This window comes from Dendronephthya gigantea, unplaced genomic scaffold (genome assembly GCF_004324835.1).
Source record: "Dendronephthya gigantea isolate DGI-Jeju-01 unplaced genomic scaffold, DenGig_1.0 000007F, whole genome shotgun sequence".
Taxonomy (NCBI): domain Eukaryota; kingdom Metazoa; phylum Cnidaria; class Anthozoa; order Malacalcyonacea; family Nephtheidae; genus Dendronephthya; species Dendronephthya gigantea.
The window spans coordinates 3,356,495-3,372,088 of NW_021163017.1; the positions used below are offsets into that span (position 1 = coordinate 3,356,495).

At 35.1% G+C, this 15,594-nt stretch overlaps 2 protein-coding genes across 6 annotated transcripts; one reads left to right on the forward strand and one right to left on the reverse strand.

The window, feature by feature from the left end:
* Positions 1 to 534: 534 nt before the first annotated feature.
* Positions 535 to 10,166, forward strand: LOC114517248 (phospholipase D LarSicTox-alphaIB2c-like). 5 transcript variants are annotated; one of them, XM_028536910.1, is made up of 5 exons: positions 6,224 to 6,409; positions 6,935 to 6,951; positions 7,703 to 7,910; positions 9,035 to 9,340; positions 9,737 to 10,166. In XM_028536910.1, the coding sequence occupies exons 1-5, from the start codon at positions 6,302 to 6,304 to the stop codon at positions 10,001 to 10,003; spliced, it is 906 nt and encodes a 301-aa protein (XP_028392711.1). In that variant the 5' UTR covers positions 6,224 to 6,301; the 3' UTR covers positions 10,004 to 10,166. The 5 variants fall into 5 exon arrangements, with proteins under 5 accessions (XP_028392712.1, XP_028392713.1, XP_028392714.1 ...); XM_028536911.1 differs by lacking the exons at positions 6,224 to 6,409; positions 6,935 to 6,951 and adding an exon at positions 535 to 751; XM_028536912.1 differs by lacking the exons at positions 6,224 to 6,409; positions 6,935 to 6,951 and adding an exon at positions 2,428 to 2,644.
* A 1,214-nt stretch (positions 10,167 to 11,380) lies between these two features.
* On the reverse strand, positions 11,381 to 13,643 carry LOC114517222 (protein mono-ADP-ribosyltransferase PARP15-like). The gene is made up of 3 exons (XM_028536878.1): positions 13,640 to 13,643; positions 12,280 to 12,621; positions 11,381 to 11,655 (listed from the first exon to the last, which is right to left on the reverse strand). Exons 1-3 carry the CDS (start codon positions 13,641 to 13,643, stop codon positions 11,381 to 11,383), a joined length of 621 nt encoding a protein of 206 aa, XP_028392679.1.
* Between the last annotated feature and the right edge of the window lie 1,951 nt (positions 13,644 to 15,594).

Genomic DNA, 15,594 nt, shown 5'->3' on the forward strand with positions numbered 1-15,594 from the left:
CAAAAATTTAATGATGAACGATGCACCAGAATGACGACGCAAGAATGCACTATAAATTTTGGAAAAAGAGCATTGCTAAGTGTTTTTATTATTCGTCTATTTAAATTACCGTTTATTTACTGCGAACGAAGGAAACGTTATGTTTTGTGGACCCGAGACCTGTCGATATTTAACGAGGCAAAGCCGAGTGAAATATCGATGGTCGAGGATCCACAAAACATGTTTTCTGAGTTCTCAATCAATAGGTTTTTCATTATATACCATGCACTTAGTCAAAGAAAAACCAAACTACGAGGTTAACAACGAAATGTCTATTCATAAAAGACATAAATTCAAATCGATAAAAGTTGTTATTTCCATGAGATAACACGTTATCTCACTCTGCAGGGGGTCGCGCTGGCGACATCAAAATTTCTTTACTCTCGCGTGATTCGCTCTCGACCAATGAAACGCTACAAATACCAAACTGTGACAAGTGGTATATAATAATAATATATATGTACATAACTTAATTAACTACAATACTAGCTCCCGCATACTTGACGCAGTTCATTGCGTGCATATTGTTAAAGAGAACTCTAGTGAAAACAAGCTGATTTGCCTGAGCGTACCTTTAGTAGCAGAAAATGTCGCAGTATTCATTCTTTGTACTGGTGGTCTCACTCACTCTTGACCTGGTGGTATGTGATCGGCCTATATACAACATAGCCCATATGGTTAACGCAGTCAAACAGATTGACCCGTGGTTAGGGTAAGGAACTAACGCAAACATGCAATGTTTACTTTCAGTATGCAGCGATAGATAAAAAATTAATTGTGATTAAAAATGTGATTACCATCTATTAGCCATGAATATGAGTAACATGAGCTGAAAAAGGAAGCGAAATAGAAAATGAGGTCGGATCTAGAAAGAGTATAGTATTAATTTCTTGCGCGTTGGCTTCGAATAATTATATAATAATATATGCGAAGCGCAGTGAACGGTGATAAAATTTCTTAAAACTATTGTATGTCAGCTTATATCACAAAACAATATCGAACCGCCTACTGTACAAAATGGAATGTTTCTAGAAGGCAAGATTGTGGTAGCTTCTTGTTAAAGAGAACTCTAGTGAAAACAAGCTGATTTGCCTGAGCGTACCTTTAGTGATAGAAAATGTCGCAGTATTCATTCTTTGTACTGGTGGTCTCACTTACTCTTGACCTGGTGGTATGTGATCGGCCTACATACAACATAGCCCATATGGTTAACGCAGCCACACAGATTTAACCGTGGTTAGGGTAAGGAATTAACGCACAGCATGCAATGTTTACTTTCAGTATGCAGCGATAGATAAAAAATTAATTGTGATTTAAAATGTGTTGACCATCTACTAGCCATGCATATGAGTAACATGAGCAGGAAAACGAAGCGAAATACAAAACGTGGTCGGATCTAGAAAGAGTATAGTATGAATATCTTGTTCGTTGGCTTCGAATTTATGATTATATATATGCGAAGCGCAGTGAACGGTGATATAATTTCTTAAAACTATTGTATGTCAGCTTATATCACAAAACAATATCGAACCGCCTACAATACAAAATGGAATGTTTCTAGAAGGGAAGATTGTGTTAGCTTGTGGTATGATTTTGATTTGAAAAAAAAGTTCCAGTCATCTCGAAAGCTATATATTTTTACCCTCAAAAAGGCTCAATTTTAAATTTTGTAAGATATACAAAAATTAGACAAAAAAATTATTAGGGACTACGAAAATTCCCCATTCTCACAGAAACGATACCTAAATGTAATCGAATGAAGCTATATATTCTTTAAAGAGATTCGTTATTTAAGCACTTATCTGAAACGGCTAAACTCAAATAGGTTTCTCCGAAAGTAAACTTCATTTAAAATATTTCAAAAATTTAAAAATGAACGATGCATCAGAACGACGACGCATGAATGCATTATAAATTTGGAAAAAGAGCATTGCCAAGTGTTTTTATTATTCGTCTAATTAAATTACCACTTATATACTGCGAACGAAGGAAACGTTATGTTTTGTGGACTCGAGACCTGTCGATATTTAACGAGGCAAAGCCGAGTGAAATATCTATGGTCGAGGATCCACAAAACATGTTTTCTGAGTTCTCAATAAATAGGTTTTTTATTACATACATCTTAGAAAAAGAAAAACCAAACTACGAGGTAAACAACGAAATGCCTATTCATAAAAGACATAATTTCAAATGGATAAAAGTTGTTATTTCCATGAGATAACACATTATCTCACTCTGCAGGGGGTCGCGCTGGCGACATCAAAATTTCTTTACTCTCGCGTGATTCGCTCTCGACCAATGAAACGCTACGAACACCAAACTTTGACAAGTGGTATATAATAATAATATATATGTACATAACTTAATTAACTACAATACTAGCTCCCGCATACTTGACGCAGTTCATTGCGTGCATATTGTTAAAGAGAACTCTAGTGAAAACAAGCTGATTTGCCTGAGCGTACCTTTAGTAGCAGAAAATGTCGCAGTATTCATTCTTTGTACTGGTGGTCTCACTCACTCTTGACCTGGTGGTATGTGATCGGCCTATATACAACATAGCCCATATGGTTAACGCAGTCAAACAGATTGACCCGTGGTTAGGGTAAGGAACTAACGCAAACATGCAATGTTTACTTTCAGTATGCAGCGATAGATAAAAAATTAATTGTGATTAAAAATGTGATTACCATCTATTAGCCATGAATATGAGTAACATGAGCTGAAAAAGGAAGCGAAATAGAAAATGAGGTCGGATCTAGAAAGAGTATAGTATTAATTTCTTGCGCGTTGGCTTCGAATAATTATATAATAATATATGCGAAGCGCAGTGAACGGTGATAAAATTTCTTAAAACTATTGTATGTCAGCTTATATCACAAAACAATATCGAACCGCCTACTGTACAAAATGGAATGTTTCTAGAAGGCAAGATTGTGGTAGCTTCTTGTTAAAGAGAACTCTAGTGAAAACAAGCTGATTTGCCTGAGCGTACCTTTAGTGATAGAAAATGTCGCAGTATTCATTCTTTGTACTGGTGGTCTCACTTACTCTTGACCTGGTGGTATGTGATCGGCCTACATACAACATAGCCCATATGGTTAACGCAGCCACACAGATTAAACCGTGGTTAGGGTAAGGAATTAACGCACAGCATGCAATGCAATGTTTACTTTCAGTATGCAAGCGATAGATAAAAAATTAATTGTGATTTAAAATGTGTTGACCATCTACATATATGAGTAACATGAGCAGGAAAACGAAGCGAAATACAAAACGTGGTCGGATCTAGAAAGAGTATAGTATGAATATCTTGTTCGTTGGCTTCGAATTTATTATATATATGCGAAGCGCAGTGAACGGTGATATAATTTCTTAAAACTATTGTATGTCAGCTTATATCACAAAACAATATCGAACCGCCTACAATACAAAATGGAATGTTTCTAGAAGGCAAGATTGTGTTAGCTTGTGGTAGGATTTTGATTTGAAAAAAAAGTTCCAGTCATCTCGAAAGCTATATATTTTTACCCTCAAAAAGGCTCAATTTTAAATTTTGTAAGATATACAAAAATTAGACAAAAAAATTATTAGGGACTACGAAAATTCCCCATTCTCACAGAAACGATACCTAAATGTAATCGAATGAAGCTATATTTCTTTAAAGAGATTCGTTATTTAAGCACTTATCTGAAACGGCTAAACTCAAATAGGTTTCTCCGAAAGTAAACTTCATTTAAAATATTTCAAAAATTTAAAAATGAACGATGCATCAGAACGACGACGCATGAATGCATTATAAATTTGGAAAAAGAGCATTGCTAAGTGTTTTTATTATTCGTCTAATTAAATTACCACTTATATACTGCGAACGAAGGAAACGTTATGTTTTGTGGACTCGAGACCTGTCGATATTTAACGAGGCAAAGCCGAGTGAAATATCTATGGTCGAGGATCCACAAAACATGTTTTCTGAGTTCTCAATAAATAGGTTTTTTATTACATACATCTTAGAAAAAGAAAAACCAAACTACGAGGTAAACAACGAAATGCCTATTCATAAAAGACATAATTTCAAATGGATAAAAGTTGTTATTTCCATGAGATAACACATTATCTCACTCTGCAGGGGGTCGCGCTGGCGACATCAAAATTTCTTTACTCTCGCGTGATTCGCTCTCGACCAATGAAACGCTACGAACACCAAACTTTGACAAGTGGTATATAATAATAATATATATGTACATAACTTAACTACAATATACAAGCTCCCGCATACTTGACGCAGTTCATTGCGTGCATATTGTTAAAGAGAACTCTAGTGAAAACAAGCTGATTTGCCTGAGCGTACCTTTAGTGACAGAAAATGTCGCAGTATTCATTCTTTGTACTGGTGGTCTCACTTACTCTTGACCTGGTGGTGTGTGATCGGCCTATATACAACATAGCCCATATGGTTAACGCAGTCAAACAGATTGACCCGTGGTTAGGGTAAGGAACTAACGCACAGCATGTAATGTTTACTTTCAGTATGCAGCGATAGATAAAAAATTAATTGTGATTTAAAATGTGTTGACCATCTACTAGCCATGCATATGAGTAACATGAGCAGGAAAACGAAGCGAAATACAAAATGAGGTCGGATCTAGAAACAGTATTGTATGAATATCTTGCCCGTTGGCTTCGAATATATAATTATAAATGCGAAGCGCAGTGAACGGTGATATAATTTCTTAAAACTATTGTATGTCAGCTTATATCACAACACAATATCGAACCGCCTACTGTACAAAATGGAATGTTTCTAGAAGGCAAAATTGTGTTAGCTTATCGTTAAAGAGAACTCTAGTGAAAACAAGGTGATTTGCCTGAGCGTACCTTTAGTGACAGAAAATGTCGCAGTATTAATTATTTGTACTGGTGGTCTCATTTACTCTTGACCTGGTGGTGTGTGATCGGCCTATATACAACATAGCCCATATCCTTAACGCAGTCAAACAGATTGAACCGTGGTTAGTGTAAGGAACTAACGCACAGCATGCAATGTTTACTTTCAGTATGCAGCGATAGATAAAAAATTAATTGTGATTTAAAATGTGTTGACCATCTACTAGCCATGCATATGAGTAATATGAGCAGGAAAACGAAGCGAAATACAAAATGAGGTAGGATCTAGAAAGAGTATAGTATGAATATCTTGCCCGTTGACTTCGAATTTATAATTATATATATGCGAAGCGCAGTGAACGGTGATATAATTTCTTAAAACTATTGTAAATCAGCTTATATCACAAAACAATATCGAACCGCCTACAATACAAAATGGAATGTTTCTAGAAGGCAAGATTGTGTTAGCTTGTGGTATGATTTTGATTAAAAAAAAAATTCCAGTCATCTCGAAAGCTATATATTTTTTTCTTTAAAAAAGCTCAATTTTAAATTTTGTAAGATAAACAAAAGTTAGACAAAAAAATTATTAGGGACTACGAAAATGCCCCATTCTCACAGAAACGATACCTAATTGTAATCGAATGAAGCTATATATTCTTTAAAGAGATTCGTTATTTAAGCACTTATCTGAAAACCGTTAAACTCAAATAGGTTTCTCCGAATGTAAACTTCATTAAAATATTCCAAAGATTTAAAAAATGAAGGATGCATCAGAATGACGACGCATGCGTCCATGCATTATAACTTTGGAAAGAGAGCATTGCTAAGTATTTTTATTATTTTTTTAATTAAATTACCACTTATTTACTGCGAACGAAGGAAACGTTATGTTTTGTGGACCCGAGACCTGTCGATATTTTACGAGGCAAAGCCGAGTGAAATATCGATGGTCGAGGATCCACAAAACATGTTTTCTGAGTTCTCAATAAATAGGTTTTTTATTATATACCACTGAGTCAAAGAAAAACCAAACTACAAGGTAAACAACGAAATGTCTATTCATAAAAGACATAATTTTAAATGGATAAAAGTTGTTATTTCCATGAGATAACACGTTATCTCACTCTGCAGGGGGTCGCGCTGGCGACATCAAAATTTCTTTACTCTCGCCTGATTCGCTCTCGACCAATGAAACGCTACGAACACCAAACTTTTACAAGTGGTATATAATAATAATATATATATGTACATATTTTAATTCACTACAATACTAGCTCCCGCATACTTGACGCAGATCATTGCGTGCATATTGTTAAAGAGAACTCTAGTGAAAACAAGCTGATTTGCCTGAGCGTACCTTTAGTAGCAGAAAATGTCGCAGTATTCATTCTTTGTACTGGTGGTCTCACTTACTCTTGACCTGGTGGTATGTGATCGGCCTATATACAACATAGCCCATATGGTTAACGCAGTCAAACAGATTGACCCGTGTAGGTAAGGAACTAACGCAAACATGCAATGTTTACTTTCATTATGCAGCGATAGATAAAAAATTAATTGTGATTAAAAATGTGATTACCATCTATTAGCCATGAATATGAGTAACATGAGCTGAAAAAGGAAGCGAAATAGAAAATGAGGTCGGATCTAAAAAGAGTATAGTATAAATTTCTTGCGCGTTGGCTTCGAATAATTATATAATTATATATGGCAAAGCGCAGTGAACGGTGATAAAATTTCTTAAAACTATTGTTTGTCAGCTTATATCACAAAACAATATCAACCGCATACTGTACAAAATGGAATGTTTCTAGAAGGCAAGATTGTGTTAGCTTATTGTTAAAGAGAACTCTAGTGAAAACAAGCTGATTTGCCTGAGCGTACCTTTTGTGACAGAAAAATGTCGCAGTATTCATTCTTTGTACTGGTGGTTCACTTACTCTTGTCCTGGTGGTATGTGATCGGCCTTATACACATAACCCATATGGTTAACGCAGTCACACAGATTGACCCGTGGTTAGGGTAGGAACTAACGCACAGCATGCAATGTTTACTTTCAGTTGCAGCGATAAATAAAAATTAATTGTAATTAAAAATGTGTTGACCATCTACTAGCCATGCATATGAGTAACATGAGCAGGAAAACGAGGAAATACAAATGGTCGGATCTAGAAAGAGTATAGTATGAATATCTTGCCCGTTGGCTTCGAATTTTAATTATATATATGCGAAGCGCAGTGAACGGTGATATAATTTCTTAAAACTATTGTATGTCAGCTTATATCACAAAACAATATCGAACCGCCTACAGTACAAAATGGAATGTTTCTAGAGGCAAATTGTGTTAGCTTGTGGTATGATTTTGATTTGAAAAAAAGTTCAAGTCATCTCGAAAGCTATATTTTTTCCCTTAAAAAGGCTCATTTTAAATTTTGTAAGATAAACAAAATTAGACAAAAAAATATTAGGGACTACGAAAATTCCCAATCTCACAGAACGATACTAATTGTAATCGAATGAAGCTATATATTCTTTAAATAGATTCATTATTTAAGCACTTATCTAAAAACGGTTAAACTCAAATCTCCGAATGTAAACTTCCATTAAAATATTCCAAAGATTTAAAAATTGAAGGATGCATGAGAAAATGACAACGCATGCATGCACTATAAATTTGGAAAGAGAGTATTGCTAAGTATTTTTGTTATTCGCCTAATTTAATAACCTTTAATTGCATTATGACGCACTTTCTGACACCATGCATGTACCCTAGGTACGGAGCAAACGCGCTCGAAGCTGATGTGGCCTTCTCTGAATATGGTACACCTGAGTACACTTACCATGGAATACCTTGCGATGCGGGGCGAGATTGTTTACGCTGGGCTTACATTGGAAATTTCATCACGGCCCTTAGAGCCAGAACAAGGCCTTATGGTCCGAGATTCAACCGCAATCTTGTCTTGGTTATGTTCGATTGTAAGGTACGCTTAGAAACTATATATAGAATTGATGACACTTTGCAACTGTTTATTGTACGTTTTAATAAGTTTGCAATGAGATACTTCAGCAGACAGTTCTTCCTGACCGATTTGGGAAAGTTTCTACTCATGACAAATAAAATCTTCGGGCATAAAAAAAGGGTATGCCAATAACAAGGCAAGGTGCATTTTTCTTCACTTTTACAATTGTTAAACGTATAAATAATAATGATTTTAGAACTTTACTCGATGCAGGAATATTCTAGTGGTTTAAAGGGCCTTAATTTCGAGTGGTATTATAGTATTACACTTCAAATTCGGGCCCGGAACAGTTGATGGAAAAATGAGTCAACTATAGGTCCTCCGGCAGGAATCGAACCTACGCTTTTGCGATGCTGGTGCAATGCTCTTGCCACTGAGCTACAGAGGTAGCTGACAAGAGCAAGCATGGTTACTGTGTATACATAAATGGTAATGCCGGGAATAGGGGAGGGTAAATCAATAATGATTTTTGGCACTTCACTCGATGCAGGAAGATTCTAGTGGTTTAAAGGGTCTTAATATGTATAATACCACTCGAAATTAAGACTCTTTAAACCACTAGAATATTCCTGCATCGAGTAAAGTGCCAAAAATCATTATTGATTTACCCTCCCCTATTCCCGGCATTACCATTTATCTATACACATTAACCACTATATACACATTAATCTTGTCAGCTACCTCTGTAGCTCAGTGACAAGAGGATTGCACCAGCATCGCAAAAGCGTAAGTTCGATTCCTGTCGGAGGACCTATTGTTGACTCATATTTCCATCATCTGTTCCTGGCTTGAATTTGAAGTGTGTATAATACCACTCGAAATTAAGACCCTTTAAACCACTAGTATAAATAATAGGAAAGCATTGCGTGTATTTAACTTCTTTTTTATATTATAGTTATTTTTTTATGAATAATTCAAAACAGCTTATGTTATCCTTGCCTTATCATATAAAAGTTAGCATGCAGATTATTAGTTTCACTTCCTTAGAAGTTGTTATGAATCAATCCGAAGCGCTTGTTTCGAAACATTCCCGGAGCATAACGTATTTTATCAAAACAAATAAAGATTTTATGATTGTTTTGCAGCTAAACGATTTAGCCCAAAACATGTTACCAATTGCCGGGTGGAAATTTGCAAATATTATTCTCAAGCGATTGTATCGAAACAATCGAACCAAGATGAAAGTGATTGTCAGCGTGCAAAACTTATCGCAAAAAGAATTTATCCGCTCTGTGATAACGAGCCTTCAGAACAACCCGGAGATTCTCGCGAACGTTGGCTGGGAAATTAGCTGGGATAACGAGAAAGAACCGCAGGAGCTAGAACAAGGACTAAAAGAAGTTGGAGTTCAACCTGGTCATGCCTGGCTCAGTAGTGGAATCACTAACTTTGTCAGTCAATTGCATACATAATTATATGCGTAATAACTAGGCAAATCCGTGCGGAGAATACAAAGTAGTTACTATATTTGAAAGGCGCATGCATATATATAGCCTAAAATAAACCTGTATACTTCTGCCCTTATAATTGTATCTATATTCACGATGTAGCTTTGGCCTCAGCTTAGAATATGCATGCATGTGTATTAAGGTTCGGGAAATACAAATAACCTTTATAAGGTCGATTTGTACTCTGTAAAGGTCGATTTGCACTGTCAAAGCTGGCAACAAAGGTCACATGCTACTTTTTCAGTCAAATAGTTAGTCAAATAATTAATTGTTCACAGAAGCTTTAATAGTGCAAACCAGGCATTGTGACCAAATATCTTTTTTTATTTTCCTAAATAGGCTGCAGGTTTGAAATTGGACGAACTTAAAAAAGAAGTTGAATACAGAGATAGCGGGAATTTCTTCAGCAAGGTGTACGCATGGACCTTGGACAAGCAGTCGACGGCAATGAAGTATCTTGAAATCCATTTGGATGGTGTTATCGCAAACTACCCAAGTCGAGTGAACAAAGCGATTGAGCAATATAACAAGGAGAGAGGCTACATATACGGAGTAGATAAAGTCAGACTCGCGACTTTGAACGACAATCCATTTCAACGTTTTTAATTAACCGATCTTTATAGCAAGCTTAAGCAAACCGCCGTTATTTGACGTCATGCATGAACGTCACGACGGTAACTTTAGAAAACCTGTAGTGATATAACTTGTTTGTAGTATTGCAGTCTGCAACGAAATAAATTTGAGCTAGCTTACACATGCGGTAATATGATGAATGGTTGATAGTTTGTTGTCTCTCTGCATGTTTTTTTCTGCATGTTTCTAATTGCATGGTTCCATAAATTAAGATAATGTTACACGAAAGAACTAGCTAGCTATATACCAACATTAACTCGCAACGCAACAATAAGCAAAAATCTAAACAATAAAAACAGTTCATACACTTTCAATTTGTTTCCAAAACAATTCCTGTGTTACAAACTAGCTCATATATATATATCATATTTGAGGCGTAAACCTTTTTCAAAACATTGTTACGTTGCAAATTGCTGTTGAAAGCTGTTTCGTGTAAAATTACCTTTATTATGAGACCATGCAATTAGAAGCATGCAGAAAAATTTTCAAGTTATCGTATATATATTTAATTTGCATGTATATATGATCACATCAGGGCATACAAACCAAACATATATAATGATTAGTACTGAATTGTTGGTATCCCCGAGGTTAGTTTTTAGCGAGAGAAGAAAAAAAATCCCGGAGAAAAGTAGGGGTCTGAGAATTTAACTTATAGGCGTTTTTCTTCTACTTCTCCGTAACCGTTGCTGAAGACAGAAAATTCGAATTTTATATTTTTATTAGAAAATGCAAATAAACCTGTTTTTATCGCTTCCGTTTCAACTACATGCCCTATAGGAGGTGCCGGCGGCTTCCGAGACTTGTGAGCTCTGTTTTCCGAAATAAACTGAAAAATAAATGAAACTTTTTGGGCAAAATAATGGCAATGTGCTAGAGCACATGATTTAATTAAACCAAAAGTAACCAATTATAGCTAATTGTTACAACGTTCGTATTACAGCAGAGCACAGAGAAGGTGGGGTGATAAAAAACGCCACAAGCCTGCTGAGCTAAGGAGGCCGTCCCGTGAATGAGTATATACACTTACTGTGAAGTTCAAAAGTATTGTTTGTCACAAATGAGACATCAGGCCTATAATCTTTCTCATTTCAAACTTATACCCTTGACAAACGGGAATCAAAGATGATGTTTTCTGCTCCAAACGAACTGGGTAACGTCCCAAAAGTTGCTCCTCCAATTTTAAAATTCGAATTAAATGAAAATCACGAAAAAAGGTTTTCCTAATATTCCACCCGTCATATGGCGTGAAGCCTAAAATGTTGCTTAGGTTGTTATGAGAAAAAGATATCCGCAGAAAGCACTTTACATCATCTTTAAGAAATTTACTAAATATAAGAAGACACTGCTTTAAACAAAAGTGATCAAATATTCTGGATAATACTGATTGTCATAAAACAAAACGAAGATTGTTGGATTTGCTACGTTGTTGACGACAGAATCGTAAGAATCATTGCCTCCTTTCCGTGGTGGTACCACCATACTTTGGTTACCCACGGCGTACTGGCCAACTGCTACTCGTGTGTAGTACATGTATCTTTGTCCCGTCGAAGCCAATGTTTGAGCATAACTGACAGACATCAAAGCGTCTCTTGCGAAGTAAACACCTCTACCATAAACTGCCCCTAAAGTGCAAGTATCAGAATTTTATAAGCACATTGTTGTGACGTAATTAACAGGGTGTACCGATTATTTTGTTGAGACAAGGGCTGACTCAGTTATGCATCTTTCGATTCTTTTCACTATAAAAATCCAATAAAGAACCTTCACCCATCCCAAACTCCTTGCCGCAATCAGGACCCCTGCTTCGAAATCTTAATTTTAAACAATTAAATGAATAAATAAATTTATAATATAACATTTATAGTACGCGCTTGCTGATTGGTCGAGAAGCGTGTTTCCATAACTGTATAGAAACACGGGAATTTTTCCGCCGAACTTGGCAAGCGAAGCGATGTAATGAGAATTTGTAATTGAATCGAATTATAATATTTGTACAAAATCTTTTTATAGAGTTATATTATAAAAGAAATAGAAAACGTTTTTCCTGTGTTTCTATACAGTTATAGAAACACTTGTGGGAGTTTGGGAGAACTCGAAATAACGTGAAAAAACTCGCCCTACGGGCTCGTTTTCCCACTGATTATTTCTCGTTCTCCCAAACTCCCACGCGTGTTTCTATAGCTGTATAGAAACACGGAAAATGTTTTCTATTTCTTAAATAGATAACCGTCCTACACATCCCTTACCATAAGCATTTCCAGCGTAACTCCTATTAGGACCTGTCTTGTTAATTTCGCTTACTTTGTCACCTCTCGTTCCATGGAACAAGAATTTCTTATTACTGCCAATTTTCTCATCCAAACTTTGTTTTTTCATGAGGTAGTGCTTGAACAACGATGGGTTCTGAACTCGCTGGATATGTTGAATTCGTTGATTTCCTGCTGTTTGATAAAAATGATCGGAGATATTTTTGTGCTTCTTTTGTTGGCTTGGATTGTTAGGATTAAGAGTTACAAGATGTACGGCCACTTCTTTACCACTCTTATCTCGTGGCTGAGGATACCAGTAGTCCGGAACAGGCACAGATTCTGCAGTTGCAATAACATAATTATATAAGAGACACTTATTAAGAAACAAGCGAAAAGTGTAGCTGTACGCTGCAAGCCTGCGAAACCTCTCCCGTTAAAAAGGTCGCTCATAAAACACAAAAATTGGTCTTTTCAGTTTATTAGGTTTATGATCACAAAAATGCCTGTGGTATAATGTGTATAATCACAAAAAACGTTGGGTTGTAGGTGAGGCCTTGAGTGTCATAATTTTTTATCATTATTAAAGTAAGAATGAATTACTATACAGCTGTAAAAGTGCTACTGTCTAGCTCTAAACGTGCAATCTCTATAGTAGTATAAAATACATACCACTTATTAACCGAATTTGAGGTCCGCGTACTAGAAACAGACCGAGGTCTTGACAGTACGGACCGAGCGATAGCGAGGACCGAGGTCTGATATTTTTCTAGTATGGACCGAACGTATTCGGTTAATAAGGGATTTATTATGTGGCATACAGTATTTAGTTTATTTACAGTACTGCTCAGAAATAGCCTAATCAAAAACGCGTTCCGAACGCGTTCCAGAACACGTTCTAAACGCGTTCCAGAACGCGTTTCAATCGCGTTCCTTATATATATATATATATTGATTACTCTAGATGTCAAATAATAAAAATCTGGAAACACAAGTGAAAAGCACCTTTATTAAAGTATATAGAATACCCACAACTATAACTTTGTCAATTAATTCAGCAATTTTTTGAAAGTACTTACAAAACTTCATAATAAGACGTTGTGGCCAAGTGGCGTTTAATACATAGAATTTCCGTTTACATGATCATCATAAACAAAAAATATTAAGACTGATTTGCATACAGCAATGCAAGCAAAGCTAATGTAATGACAAGACTATCTCACTTGGATAATTTAAAACTGGAAGTTGGGTCGATTGTTAATCAAATAAGTAACAAATTAAGTCTCTGATCCTTCTGATATATTTCTAGACTTTCTTAAGCTAGTATCTGATGTCCACTCTTAAAGAGGTGCAATCTTACTCATTTAAAGGCAATTATCACAGAGCTAAGATTAGAAAAAACTATGGTAAATATACATTTAGGTTCTTTTTTTTCTCATTTCAGTCAGTGGGAAAGCATACCATCTGACCTTAAATTACTACCCCCTAATAGTTTTAAACAGAACTATATATAAACGCTATTTTCTCGTCAATCAGAAATGATATGTCTTCATTTAATTACTTGCACAACAGAATACAACTATTACGCATATAAATGTACAATAACAGAGAACATAAGTGTGACAGAGGAAAGGAAAAGGTCTCTAATCTTAGATCTGCAATAATTACCTTTAGATGCATATATCTGGTGTAATAAGAGTGGAAATCAGATACTGCATGGCTTCTTCTTTTAATATTTATTGAGTACATTACATATATAATTAATATTATGTATAACGAGTAAGTTTCTGACTCAAAAGGAGTATGCACAAACGGGACGCGAAGTCCCATGCAAGGTGTAACCCCTGTACGTACGAAATACGTAAGAAAGTTTAGAAATATATCAGAAATACGTAATAAAGTTTAGAAATATATCAGGATCAGAGACTTAATTTGTTACTTATTCGATTAACAAACGATCCAACTTGCAGTTTTAAAAAATTATCCAAGTGAGATAGTCTTGTCATTACTTTCGCTTTGCTTAGCTGTATGAAATTCAATCTTAATTTCCGTTATGATGATCATGTAAACGGAAATACCATAAATTAAACGCCACTTGGCCACAACGTCTAATTATTAAGTTTGGTAAGTACTTCTAAAACATTGCTGAATTAATTGACAAAGTTATAGTTATGCATGGGTATTCTATATACTTTAATAAAGACTGCTTTCTACTTGTGCTTCTAGATTTTTATTATTTGACATCTAGATCAAAAAATGCATCCTAAAACGGGCGGAAAACTTGTTTCTTTCCATTTGCTCTTTTAGTTTTTTCGAAGATAAGATATGTGTGGATTTAGACTTGTACGTGCATGTACCTACAGCTACGCACAAAGAACGCTTATTAAAGGCGTAGTTTCAATTTGTCGTAATTGTCGTAAGGAATGTGATGCAAGTGTAACCGATGTAAACTCAATTCAATTCAATTTTATTGATCACTATTTCGAGAAAATTTTACAAGATAAGTGGAAATATATTAAAAAATACAAATATTTAAGATTATCAGGTTGGACTAAGAGCTTTTGAGCTGGTTGTCATAAAATGTTTAACTATAATATAAGTATAGATTTAGCTAAAACAAATCAATTTCTGTGTTTAGAAATTTGTAAGAATAAACTTTTCCTTCACTATTAGCATATCATTCTGGTTTAAGACTTTCAAATCGTTTATTTTATAACTTCTATAATCCCTAATTTCTGCAGTATTATCGTCACGAAATCATATGAAAGTTATCATTGCGCTTCGTGGGCAACAAGTGGCAAAAACTAGTTGGGGTCAGGTTGTTTTTTTCTCAGTTATGGGAAAGCATACCATCTGAATTTCAATCACTACCCCCTAATAGTTTTAAATAGAACTATAAACGCGCTTGTAAAATTTTCACGAACTAGTGATGAATAAAATTGATTGAATTGAATCGACATTGGTTATATATACATCACATTGCTTACGACAAGTCTAAACCCACAGATATATATATATATATATATATAAATATATATATATATATATATATATATATATGTATATATATATATATATATATATGTTATCTTCAAAAAAACTAGGAGTAAATGGAAAGAAAGAAGTTTTCCGCCCGTTCTAGTATCCATTTATTAAACTAGAGTTTTAGTATCCATTCATTGATCTAGATGTCAAATAATAAAAATCTAGAGGAAGTGGAAAGCAGCCCCTATGAAATTATATAAAATACCCACAACTATAACTTTGTCAATTAATTTAGGAATTTTTTAGAAGTGCTTACAAAACTTCATAATT

What these genes read in the sequence shown, in the direction of transcription:
- LOC114517248 (XM_028536911.1), top strand. Translation starts at nt 627, where the DNA reads ATGTCGCAGTATTCATTCTTTGTACTGGTGGTCTCACTCACTCTTGAC. An exon ending in TGGTTATGTTCGATTGTAAG is followed by an intron (nt 7,911 to 9,034) that starts GTACGCTTAGAA and finishes ATTGTTTTGCAG; the next exon opens with CTAAACGATTTAGCCCAAAA. An exon ending in GTAGTGGAATCACTAACTTT is followed by an intron (nt 9,341 to 9,736) that starts GTCAGTCAATTG and finishes TTTCCTAAATAG; the next exon opens with GCTGCAGGTTTGAAATTGGA.
- LOC114517222 (XM_028536878.1), bottom strand. An exon ending in TTACGCTGGAAATGCTTATG is followed by an intron (nt 11,656 to 12,279) that starts GTAAGGGATGTG and finishes CTTGCACTTTAG; the next exon opens with GGGCAGTTTATGGTAGAGGT.